Raw genomic sequence first — 11,867 nt, 5'->3', positions numbered from 1 at the left:
ACACCAAAGTGAATAGGGCAGCAGGCATCAGGCCACAGTCATGGCACCCAGACAGACCTGTGTCCTGGGGAGGCCTGGCCAAGGCACAGCATGAGCATCTGTCTCCGCCGGGCAGCTGGCATACCCAAGAACGCCCAGTGTGGGGGACAGTGGTAGATTTTTGCCACCCAGCACATTTTCAACCATAGACAGAGCCACGTCTGAAGCAAGGACACTCCTGGGCTTTGCAACCACCCATCAATAAACTTTCTTTTTTATTATTAAGTGTGGGCAGGGTTTCTGTTCTTGCAACTGAGTCCTAACAGAAAACACTGGTTTCACTGACCGCAGGGAGAGCTGAGGACAGGATAAAAAGGCATGAGACAGCTGGACACCCGGAGAGAGGTGACACAGGACAGAGTCCTCACCCGGCTGCCCTGGGCGTCGCGGCTGCAGTCCCTGGGCCTGGTGGCATCCACAGCATGGCAGTCTCTGGCTGGGCTTCAGGGAGCCTGTATGTCTGATTGGCAGGGCTTCGCCGGCCAGGCAGTGGGCACCAGCATGGTGGGTGGGCAGGCCTGAGCTTCCAGGAGGCCTCCTGGGACTCAGGCTCTTCAGTGGGGTGTGCTTGTCGGGGTGAGGGTGGGTTCTGTAGCTTGCTGCTACATTCCCGTGCTGTCTTCCGTCCATGTTCCGAAACCGGCTCTGGTCCCTAGGTGTCTGGAGACCTGGGGTAGTCCAGCTCAGGAGGCCATCTGGAGCTGCCGCAGCAGCCTGCAGAGCGGGAGTTGGCTGTTGGTTCCCAAGAAGTCTGGGTGTTCTGGGGCTTCCTGAAGGGAAAGGCATTACCTGCAGTGAAGTCAGAAGGACACAGTGTCCAGCAAAAAGGCACTGGGAGTCCAGAAAGAGCCACTCCCCACCGTTGCCCCTGCCACCATGGGGTGGGCTCCCGGAGCCCTGGGCAGCTTCTGGAGCTGTCCTCTTGGGGGCGTGGGCAGTGGAGCTGGCTTGGGGACAGATGTTCTGCAGGCCGGGGGTCAGCTATGGAAGGCAGACCAGGCCACGCCCGAGCCGTAGAACTCCACGCGGCTGGGCCAATCGCCGTCCCTGCTGCCCTCCTTGTCCTCGTCGGAGTCATCATCATCTCCACTGGACGCTCCGCAGATGGGCCGGGTCAGGTGGGCCGGCTGCCCTGGGGACCCCGCGCCCTGCTCCTCCGCCTCCTCCTGCTGCTGCTGGGCAGCCAGCTCACGGTAGCAGAGGCTGCAGACACGCACAGGCTTGGGGGACAGGCGCGGGAGCAGGAAGCGCTGGCGCGAGCACTCAGCGCAGACCACGAAGCCGCACTTGCGGCAGTGGTGGCGCCTCGTGAGGGCGGAGAAGCGCGTCTGTGTGCAGCGCATGCAGATGTCCGTGGCCTTGTCGGGGATCCAGGGCGCCGCGTGCTCCGTGCTGGGTGGGCGGCCCGTGGCCCGCAGTTGCCGCCGCACACACTCCTCGATGTGGCTGATCCACTCCTGGCGCTCCGTGGCGGAGGCGGCCGACACCACGAAGGACTTTTTGGCGGTCTTGATCATCCAGCGGTTCTTGGCCTGCAGCGTCTCCGGCAGCAGCTCCAGCGTGACCTCCTCCAGGGGAATGATGTGCTGGCTGCGGTACTTGCGCTTGTTGAGCACGATGCTGCCATATACCAGGATGTCGTTGAAGAGGAAGAAGATGCGCGGCTTGGCCTTCTTGCGGCACTCCTTGGTCAGCACGCCCTCGCCCAGCAGCACTCGGCCCGGCAGCGCCAGCGGCTGCCCCGAGGCCCCGAAGCAGCTCTCCACGGCCGCGATGCGCTGGCTGTTGATCTCTGTATTGGCCAAGTGGTCCACCATCGTCTCCAGCCGCCGGCTGCAGGAGGAGACAGACGAGGAGTATGTCCAGGCTCAGGCATGGGGGTGTCAGAACCACGCTGCCCATCCCCAACTCACTAACCCACCACACCAGGCAGCCCACTGACTACCCACAGTACCCCGCAGGCCTGCCAGCACTGAGAGGCATCACCCGAGAAGCTGAGCCTTCCACGGGAGTACAGGGAACTACAGGGAGGGAAGGGGGATTCCCCAGTAAAGGGGACATGGAGGCCAGACAGGGATGGGAAAGCAGTGATAAAGTGTGCAGCGATTCATGCCTGTGGTTCCAGCGCTTTGGAAGGCTGAGGCAGGAGGAGGCTTGAACCCAGGAGTTTGAGGCTACAGTGAGCTATGATCACGCCACTGCACTCTAGCTAGGTGACTGAGTGGATTCTATCTCCTAAAAAAAAAAATGTTCTACTAAGCTGGCTACAGAGGTCCAGCCACGCTGGGGAGCCTTGAAAAACAGGGTGGAATAGGCCTCAACAGGGACATCAGAACAGTCCTTGCCAGGAGACCTGGGTGTCTCCACCCCCAACCCATCCCTGACTCTGCCATTCACCAAACCAAGCCATCACAGGCCCTGCAATCCATGCACCCACCCAGTGAGTGCAGCAGTCACCACCACCAACACAAGCACAGGCACTGAGTGCTTCTTCTCAGCCAAGCCTGACGATCTCATTTAGTTCCCACCTGACCCCAGGAGGCAGTATCCCCACTTTACAGGAGGGGAACTGAGGCGATGCTAGGAGGCAGGGGGCCCTGGACCTCACACTATGCTGTCCTCCTGAGTGGAGTGTGAGTCCACACAGGCCCCTCTGCTGGTGCCCTAAGCACTAAGCACTAACTCAGAGCTCATGCTGGGCGCCCCTGCTCGGTCCACACATGCACCAGCCCACCAGACTCACGACCTTGAAGACCCCCTAAATGCCACAGATTCCCCAGTCCAAGCCTCCAGTCTTGGCCTCTCCAAGCTCTAAGAGGGCTCTCAGCATAGATGTTCACCTGCTTGTCTAACAAGCTCCTCAAACTCAACACATCCAACACTAAACCCAGTCCCCACAGACCTGCGCCTCTTCCTCTCCAGTGACACCACCATTCACCCAGGAGTTCAAACCCAGATCTAGGATGCATCCTTGAATCTCCCCCTTCCTGTACCTCCAACATTCAAGCCATGAGCAAATCTCATCATCTTTTCCTCCTCTCAAATCTAGCCCGCCCACTTCTCAGCACACGACTCTACCACCATATCGGCGGCAAGGTGCCATTGTGTCCCACCTGAGACAGGCTGTCCCAGGGTCGGCTCCTTCCTGCAACAGGTTCTCAGTTCCCATCTGTCTCCTTTTCAAAAGGGTTCTCCCTGACAACCCCAGCTCAGGCAGTCTCTCCCCACACCCAGGACAGGCATTGGTAATGCATGGTCTGAGAGTCAAATCCGGCCTTCAGCCTGCTTTTGTAAAGATTTATTGGGACACAGCCACATTGGTTCATTTATTATTGTCTCTGGTGGCTTCCACACTGCAATGGGAGAGTTGAGTGCTGGTGACAGGGACTACATGGTGACAAAGCCTAAACTATTTACCACCTGGCCCTTTGTAGAAAGGGTCTGCTGGCCTCTTCTCTGGGATTCAATCCTATTTTGCTTTTTCTTTGCGGGATTTAACAGGACCTGCTGTTTTCTTGTCTATTCATTGCTTGTGTGTTTTCTGCTTCCCCCACTCAATTCTTAGCTCCGTGAGAACAGGAGCCTCTTCCTGTTCATTGTGTCCACAGTTCTTGGAGCCATGCCAAGCACATACTAGGTGCTTCATAAGTAGCTTGGCATGGTTCCAAGCAGGTCCCAAGGCCCACCATGCATGACTCAGCTCTTACCTCTGCAGAGGAAGAGGTGAGAGCTGGCCCCACCACCACCACGTGCACACATGCGTTCAGGCACACACGGCACGCCTGGAGCTGAGCCGATCACACTTATAGTGTTTTGGGGTCACTGAGCTGCAGTTCTGAGCCTGGTCACCAGTGGAAAGCCAGAGTGGGGTCCCAGTGTGACAGCTGGATGCATTGCACAAGAGAATATGCTGGGCCCTCGAGTCCCGTTCCACTTGCCCCTGTAGATCACAAGTGTCCTGAGAAGAGCTGCCCATACCGCCTTACGTAAGAACTGCTATTTTTAGGTTGCTGATCTTGGCTATATACTGCAAACCTAGGGGATTACCAGTGACAGACCTGACCCGTCTCTCCATGACTGATCACCGAGTACCTGGCTGATGGACAATCTGACAAAACCAGAATTGCACTCCACAAAGAGCGGTGACCACACAGCAGAGACAACCAAAATGCCTACCAGCAGGGAAAAGCACAAAAACCCGAGGCTACTCACGCAATGAGAGATACAGATCAGTGTGGTCTGATGGCAAACAACAAACACAGAGTGGAAAAACACAACCTGTAGAATGTTGTATGTAAAGTGACACCACTTATGCAGGAATTACATAACATTCTGAAAGTGTTCAAGAACTGTATCTATGAATAAAAATAGGTAGGAGGAAGGCCAGGCACAGTGTCTCACACCTGTAATCCCAGCACTTTGGGAGGCTGAGGTGGGCCGATCACCTGAGGTCAGGAGTTCAAGACCAGCCTGGCCAACATGGTGAAACCTCATCTTTACTAAAAATACAAAAATTAGCTGGCCGTGGTGGTGCACGCCTGTAATCCCAGCTACTTGGGAGGCTGAGGCAGGAGAATCACTTGAACCCAGGAGGTGGAGGTTGCAGTGAGTCAAGATTGTGCCATTGCACTCCAGCCTGTGTGACAGAGTGAGATTCCATCTCAAAAAAAAAAAAAAAAAAAAAGGAGGGAAAAAAAACAAAACAAAAAATAAATAATAAGTGTTGGTGAGAGTGTGGAGAAACTGGAACCTGTGCACTGCTGATGAGAATATGAACTGGTGCAGGCCCTAAGGAAAACAGTACGGAAGTTCCTTAAAAAGTTAAAAATACTCATGCCTGTAATCCCAGCACTTTGGGAGGCCGAGGCGGGCGGATCATGAGGTCAGGAGATTGAGCTCATCCTGGCCAACACGGTGAAACTCCGTCTCTACTAAAAATAAAAAAAATTAGCCAGGTGTGGTGGTGGGCGACTGTAGTCTCAGCTACTCGGGAGGCTGAGGGGAGGCTGAGGCAGGAGAACAGCGTGAACCCAGGAGGCGGAGCTTGCAGTAAGCTGAGATTGAGCCACCACACTCCAGCCTGGGTGACAGAGCGAGACTCCATCTCAAAAAAAAAAAAAACAAAGGTTAAAAACAGAACTACCATATGATCCACCAATGCCACTTCCAGATATATATCCAGACTGAAAGCTGGGACTAAAATAAATATCTGCTTTCCCAGGTTCATATCAGCATCATTCACAATAGCCAGGAGGTAGAAGCAACTCATACATCTATCAATGGGAGAATGGATGAACAAAATGTGGAACATACTTACCATGGAATACTATTCAGCCTCGAAAAGGAAGGAAATTCTGACGCATGCTACAACATGAATGAGCCCTGAGGACATCATGCTAAGTGACGCAGGCCCATCACAAAAGGACAAATACTGTAATAACTTATATGAGATACACAAACTGATCAAATTCATAGAGGTAAAAAATAGAATGGTGGTTGCCAGGGGCTGCTGGAAGGGGAATGGGAGGTTGTCTGGGTATGGAGTTTCAGTTTTACACGGTTAAAAAGTTTTAGAGGCTGGGTGTGGTGGCTCATGCCTGTAATCCCAGCATTTTGGGAGGCCGAGGCAGGTGGATCACTTGAGGTTAGGAGTTCGAGACCAGCCTGGCCAATATGGTGAAACTCTGCCTCTACTAAAAATACAAAAATTAGCCAGGGATGGTGGCGCGTACCTATAGTCCCAGCTACTTGGGAGGCTGAGGCAGGAGAATCACTTGACCTAGGAAGCAGAGGTTGCAGTGAGCCGAGATCATGCCACTGCACTCCAGCCTGGGCATCACAGTGAAACTCCATCTCGGAAAAAAAAAAAAAAAAAGGTTTTGGAGATCTGTTACACAACAATGGGAATATACTTAACACTACTGAATTGTACACTTGAAAGTGGTTAGAATGGTAAAAATAAAAGATAGGAGGGAGAAAGTCAGGAGTAAGTAGTCTGGGGAGAGGACCTAGATGTGACCAGGAATGGGGGGCTCAGATTGGATTCCACCTTCATCTATAAGGTTTCATTTTTTTTTTTTTTTTTTTTTTTTTGATTAGAAAAAGGCAGCAGCAAACATGACGAAATCCGAATATCTGCCAATTTCAAGAAATGAGAACACGTGTTGCTTCTTCTAATTTAAGGTCTTCAAAAAGAAAAGAATTACAGGCCAGTGTATGGATTGAGTCCTGGGCTCCATGGGCTGGGGGCCGCTGAGCATGTCTCACAATGGGACGCCTGGCTGGGCCTGATAGGGTGACCGCATGGCATCCGGGCCTGGGCACCTGCAGGGGAGGTCAGGAGCCCCGAAGAAGCAAGACCACGTGTGCCCCCAGCCCACCTGTGTGCTGAGAAGTCAGGCCGCTGGCGAAATGGGATGAAAACCCAGTCCTGAGACTCCAGACCAAAGCCTCCATATTCAGTAGCTGAGGCAGGTGGGCTTTGTGCCCAGAGAGCAGGTAGCCCTCCCGCAACCCTGGGGGCTTGTTGAGCTCTGGATACTGGGCCAGCCAAGTGGACGGCACAGAGGAAGGGAAGGAACAGCACTAGGCAGAAGAGAGCCGCAGGCAGGGGTGCCAATCCACCTGGACCCGGCCAGCAGAGGGCAGAGCCCATAACACTGTCTCTGCAGCCCTCGGAGGCGGCACAGAACACTCCACATGGGACCCCCTTGCTGCTCTGCCCCTGCCCGTGACTTGAAGACCCCCTCGAGGCCCTTACAGCCAGTGTCCAGCTGCTGATGGTAAAATGTGGACCAGGAAAGGCAAGGAGGGGCATCTGCTGGCGATGAAGGGGGCTGGGCTGAGAGTTGACCCCACACACTGACTGGGGCAGCCAGGGGCTCACATGTGCCCCCCTTTGGGAACCTGCGGAGGGTCCCAGGTTGGGCAAGGGGTAGGGCAGACAACATCCTCCTGGGGGCTGCCCCCGCATGCATGCCCTCTCTACATGACCACAACTTCACACCCTGGTTTGACCTGGTCTGTAGGTTTTTCTTGGCAAATACAGCAGCCCTGAGTTAGATGGGGAATGCTTTTTTTTTTTTTTTTTTCTGAGACATTATCTTGCTTTCTGCCTAGGCTGAAGTACAGTGGTGCAATCAGGGCTAACTGCAGCCTCAAACTCCAGGGCTCAAAAGCCTCCCGCCTCAGCCTCGTGAGTAGCTGGGACCACGGGCATGCACCAGCATGCCTGGCTAATTTTTAAATTTGTTGTAGAGGCGAGGGTTCACTGTGTTGCTTAGATAGGTCTTGAACTCCTGGCCTCAAGCAATCCTCCCTCCTCAGCCTACCAAAGTGCTGGGATCACAGGTATGAGCCACTGAGCCCAACTGGGAATCCTCTTTTTTTTTTTTTTTTTTCATTGTTCTCACCAGGGAAGTGAACCTCCCTTGCCTAGCACAGAGGAGGAAAAAGCTGAGCCCTGTTCTTATTCATTTGGGGCTGGCCTGCCTTGGGAAGATGTTGGTGACAGAGCTTCCTGGCAGCCTCCGGGCCTCAGATAGTGCCTGTGTTGGCCCCAGGGCTGCTGGTAGAGGGGTGACCGCGGCGCAGTCTCAGTAAGCCTGGGAGTCAGGCAACGAACAGACCTGCATCTTTCTTTGAGGGTTCAGAGGGGTGGGGACTCTCAGGCTCAGCAATCCTGCTGCCTGCACAGGGGCTGGAGGTGCTCACGTGAGCACTGAGGCTTGGGAGCCACATCCTGAGAGCCACCGTGTGGCTGCAGAAGCCGTGAAGCCAGGTTCTGTATGTTGCAGCTCAGGTGTGATATGTGCTCAACAGCAGGGGCTGGAGAGCTACACCAAATCTGGGCCACTGCCAGCTTTTCTAAATCCAGTTTTACTCAAACACAGTCATGCGGGACAGAGGCTGTATGGCTGGCAAAACCTAAACTATTTGCTACCAGCTCTTGACAGAAAAGGTTAGCCAACTCCTGATCTACACCACGCCACATTGTAAAATGCATAACACCCATACTGCAGGGCACGCTGAACAGGCCACGCAGGGCACTGTCCTGATGGGAGTTGTCCTGTCCTCTCCCCTACTCGGGACACAGCATTTTGGATAAAGGAGAGATGTGTGGGGCTCCAATATGGTAGCCCTGGAAAGTAGGAGCTGAGCAGCGGTGGTGGCGGGTGGAGTGGGAGCTGTAACTCCTCTGCCTCAGCTTACACATGGATAACCTGCTCAGGGATGTGCAGGGCCAGGGTCACCAAGGGAATCAGAGTTCTGGGGGCAGCTCAGCCCTTTGGACTTTCCCTTGACTTTCAGATTGGGGCTCCTCCTTCCCTGCAGGGACCTGGTCCCCACGCAGGTCCACCCTGCTTCCATGCCTGCCTGATTTCATTTTCCAAATATTTATGAGTCCCACTGTGTGCCAGACACTGTGTGAGGTTACAGCCGGGAGCTGGAGACCAGGCCCTTCAGGAATGCACACTTCTTTCCAGTGAGACTAGAAGTACATTCACAGGGTCTTTTCTGAGAGCCAGTGCTAAACACTGTGAAGAAAAAGACTGGTGTGCCCAGCAGGGCAGGGGCTGGGAGGACAGTGGAGGTCGGGGAAGGCCTTGGGAGGAAGTGAACTCACTCCAACCTGAAGAAGTCAGCTGTGCAAAGACCTAGGGGCAGAGCTTCGGTCCTGGGGAGCAGCTCAAGGTGGAAAGGGTGAAGTCAGGCTGTGGAGTAAGGAGCGAGGGGGCAAGGGGGACAGATGAGGTCACAGTGCCTGAAGGGGCCATCCTGCAGGGTCCCAGGCCAGCGTGAGGATGTGAGGTTTTCTCCATGTGCACTGAGAGGGCAGCACCAGGTGCCAAGCCTCCTCTCCCTCCAGAGGGCCGCCCCTCGGCTCTGTCCAGCCCTCTGATTTCTGGAAGGCCCTCCTCCGGGAAGAGACCGGTAATGAAAAACAAAGCAAAACAAAACTGGAAGTGCCGCCGACTGAGCACTTAGAACTCACCCGGCACAAAGTTAAGCATATTATGTGCATTATTTCACTTAATCCTCACAAAAGCCCCCTTGGGGAAGGTACTTCCACCACATCAAAGTCACTGCCCAAGGTCCCTGCTGAGTGATCAGGAAGCCCGGCTTCAAAATAACCATGAGTTGTGGAAAGCTGCACTCAACCAGAGACCAAATCAGAACTCCAGAAGTCAGAGTCCAGCGGGTGTTGCTTGCGCTCCAAATGCCTGATGCCCACCCCATCCTGAGCAGGTCCGTCAGCTTGGCTGGGCTGTCCCACCCTCCAGCCCATACTGGCCAATCCCCCTTTCTTCCTCGGGGTGGGCTGGATTGGGCAGGTCCCCTAGCTCGCCCAGGGCCGCCTGGTTTGTGCCTTGGCAGCCCTGAGGGCTGACGTGTGCAGGAACGCAGGCCGAAGTCAGAGTCATCTCAGCTCACACAGACTCCAGTGGGAATGACGCTGTGCAGATGGACGATCCCAGCGCATTAGGGGACTACCTCTCCACCTCCTTGGCCTCTGACCCTCTCTGAGCCGGAGATACCAGCGGTGTTCAAATTCCAAAGGAGTGCTCCCCTTGGGCTGCAGAGACCAACTTTCAGGGTGGCTCGGAACCTCTGCTTTCCCACCTGTCAAGGGGCTGACCACACCTCTGCCCTAAACGGCCCGCCAAGAGTTGGGGAAATGAGAAAGGAGGGAGATTCCAGGCCGACTCTCTCTGTGGGCCTGCTCAAGTTTCCTCTCTAAGATGGGAGCCGTGCCCGACCCTGTTTCCCTTGACAACTCCCACCAAGATTCGCAAACTCAACTGCTCCAGAGGAACTGGGACCCCCAACGCCCCCCGCCGCGCCCCTGCCCAGAGGGACAGTGGTCCCATCCAGGCCTCCAGATTGCAGACTGGGACCGAGAAGAGAGGTCCCGGCGGCCACACGAGGCCAGGATCCTGGAAACACTACCATCAACCGGGTGCGCTGAGACCCCTGCAGTCCCGGGTGGTCCGCGAATCCCTCGCCTCCACCAGCTTACACCTTCGCGTTTCCCCGAGGACTCCGCCTCGGCCCCTCTGACCCCTGACCGCTCTCCCTCGCTCTCCCCAGGCTCCCTGCAGCGCTCACCCAGCAAGCAGCCCAGGAGCGCCCTTCCACGGCCTCTTCTCGGGTTGGAGTCCGCGGCACTGCGCCCCGCCCGCCCAGGAGCCGCCAAGACGGCGCGGCCCGAGGGAGCTCGCTTGCCCCGGGGGTGGGGATGGGAAACTCCCCTCCTGCGCCTGCCCCGCGACCCGCAGCCCGGCCTGGGGACGGTGGGGGACTCACCTCCTGCGCCGGCCCCGTGCCCAGCCCGCGAGTCCGCACCGCGGCTGCCCGGGTCCCCGCCCGCTACGCCCAGGTCCCAGCCAGCTCCGCCCAGGTCCCAGCCCGCTCCACCGGACACGCCCCCACGGTGGCTCGGCCAATCGGAGCCCGGGAAGCGGGAGGGGCGGGGCTTGGGCGCGGCTCCTGGAGGGGGCCCGGGCTCCTGCGCTCGACAGGTCTGGGGCTGGGCGGGACTGTTTGACCCCCTGGCCCCGCCCGGTTTCCCTTTCCGCCCGCCGCTGCCCCACGCGGAGCGCGACTGCTGTCACCTGCTGGGACTGCGACCCTGGCCTTGGGCAGGGGTGGGGTGGGGGCACCCGCGACTGCGAGACCTGCGGGGCTCTGCAGGGAAACCGGCAGTGGGAGGCTTGTGCCTTCTGGTGACTCCGGCGGGCCTCACAGCACAGTCACCCTCAGTGGTCAATAATCGTAATATGAAAATGCAGCAGCACTTTATAACCTTTTTTTTTTCTTGAGACGGGATCTCCCTCTGACGCCCAGGCTGGAGTGCAATGGCCCAGTCAGGGCTCACTGCAGCCTGCACAGAAATCATCCTGACCCCAGGAGAATTAGCCCACCAGGACTGGCTAGTTTTTGTATTTTTGTACTGACGGGGGGTCTCACTATGTTGCCCAGGCTAGTCTTGAACCCCTGAGCTCGAGCGATCCTCTCGCCTTGACCTCCTAAAGTGCTGGGATTTCAGTAGTGAGCCACCACGCCTGGCCTATTTTAAACTTTTTATAGTGGCAGATTTCAAACTGAAGGAAAGAGAATAGTCCAGGGGACCCTGGTGCCCATCACCCAGGTCCAACACTAGTAGCAAGTTATGTCACCCCTGGCTCAATTGTGCCTGAGCCTCCTGTGTGACTCAGAAGGAAATTCCCAGGCCTCAGTGCCAGGGAGGCCTTCCTGGCCCTCCCTGGCCTCCTCCCACAGGTCCTCTCAAATGGGATTCCTCCTGTTCCTTAAAGTCCCAGGCCTTTGCTTCTACCTCCATCAGGCCTCAGACTGTCACCTCCTCAGGGAGGCTGCCCTGGCCACCCAAAGTTGTTCCCTGTCTCCATCCCATCTCCCTCCACAGTCACCCGTGTTTATAATTTTGTAAAGCATCTCTCCCAACCCAGAGTCCTCTCCTGAGGCCACTCGTGGGGTTCAGGGCTGCCTAGCAGGCTGTGGCTTCTGTGGAATGCTCAAAAACAAGTCATGCTGGTGGCTTGCCTCCCACCCAGGCCGTGAGCCCCACGGGCCAGATGGTAATTTCTTCTCCTTCAGGCGGGACTTTCTTCTCATTCACCCCTGCATCCCGAGTGCTGAGAATGGGCAGTGCATAGGAGGAACGCAGTCAGTACCTGTCACATAAATGCAGGTTGTCTTGCCAAATAGAACTCCACCTGGGCACCTTGAGAGGGGCTGGCTCAGGCCGGAGCAGTGCCTGCTGAGCCAGGACCAGGCGAGAAGGGAGCAGCGGGAGGAGGACTGAT

At 56.1% G+C, this 11,867-nt stretch overlaps 1 protein-coding gene across 2 annotated transcripts; it reads right to left on the bottom strand.

Moving 5' to 3' along the window:
* Positions 1 to 223: 223 nt before the first annotated feature.
* On the bottom strand, positions 224 to 10,804 carry PLEKHF1 (pleckstrin homology and FYVE domain containing 1). 2 transcript variants are annotated; one of them, XM_017873590.1, is made up of 2 exons: positions 10,348 to 10,804; positions 224 to 1,872 (listed from the first exon to the last, which is right to left on the bottom strand). In XM_017873590.1, exon 2 carries the CDS (start codon positions 1,854 to 1,856, stop codon positions 1,017 to 1,019), a length of 840 nt encoding a protein of 279 aa, XP_017729079.1. In that variant the 5' UTR covers positions 1,857 to 1,872; positions 10,348 to 10,804; the 3' UTR covers positions 224 to 1,016. The 2 variants fall into 2 exon arrangements, with proteins under 2 accessions (XP_017729079.1, XP_017729080.1); XM_017873591.1 differs by lacking the exon at positions 10,348 to 10,804 and adding an exon at positions 10,150 to 10,329.
* Positions 10,805 to 11,867: the final 1,063 nt, after the last annotated feature.

Source organism: Rhinopithecus bieti, unplaced genomic scaffold (assembly GCF_001698545.2).
Source record: "Rhinopithecus bieti isolate Rb0 unplaced genomic scaffold, ASM169854v2 scaffold_7509, whole genome shotgun sequence".
In the NCBI taxonomy this organism is placed as follows: Eukaryota; Metazoa; Chordata; class Mammalia; order Primates; family Cercopithecidae; genus Rhinopithecus; species Rhinopithecus bieti.
The sequence above is the reverse complement of the archived record's forward strand: the minus strand, read 5'-3'. Positions and strand labels throughout refer to the sequence as shown.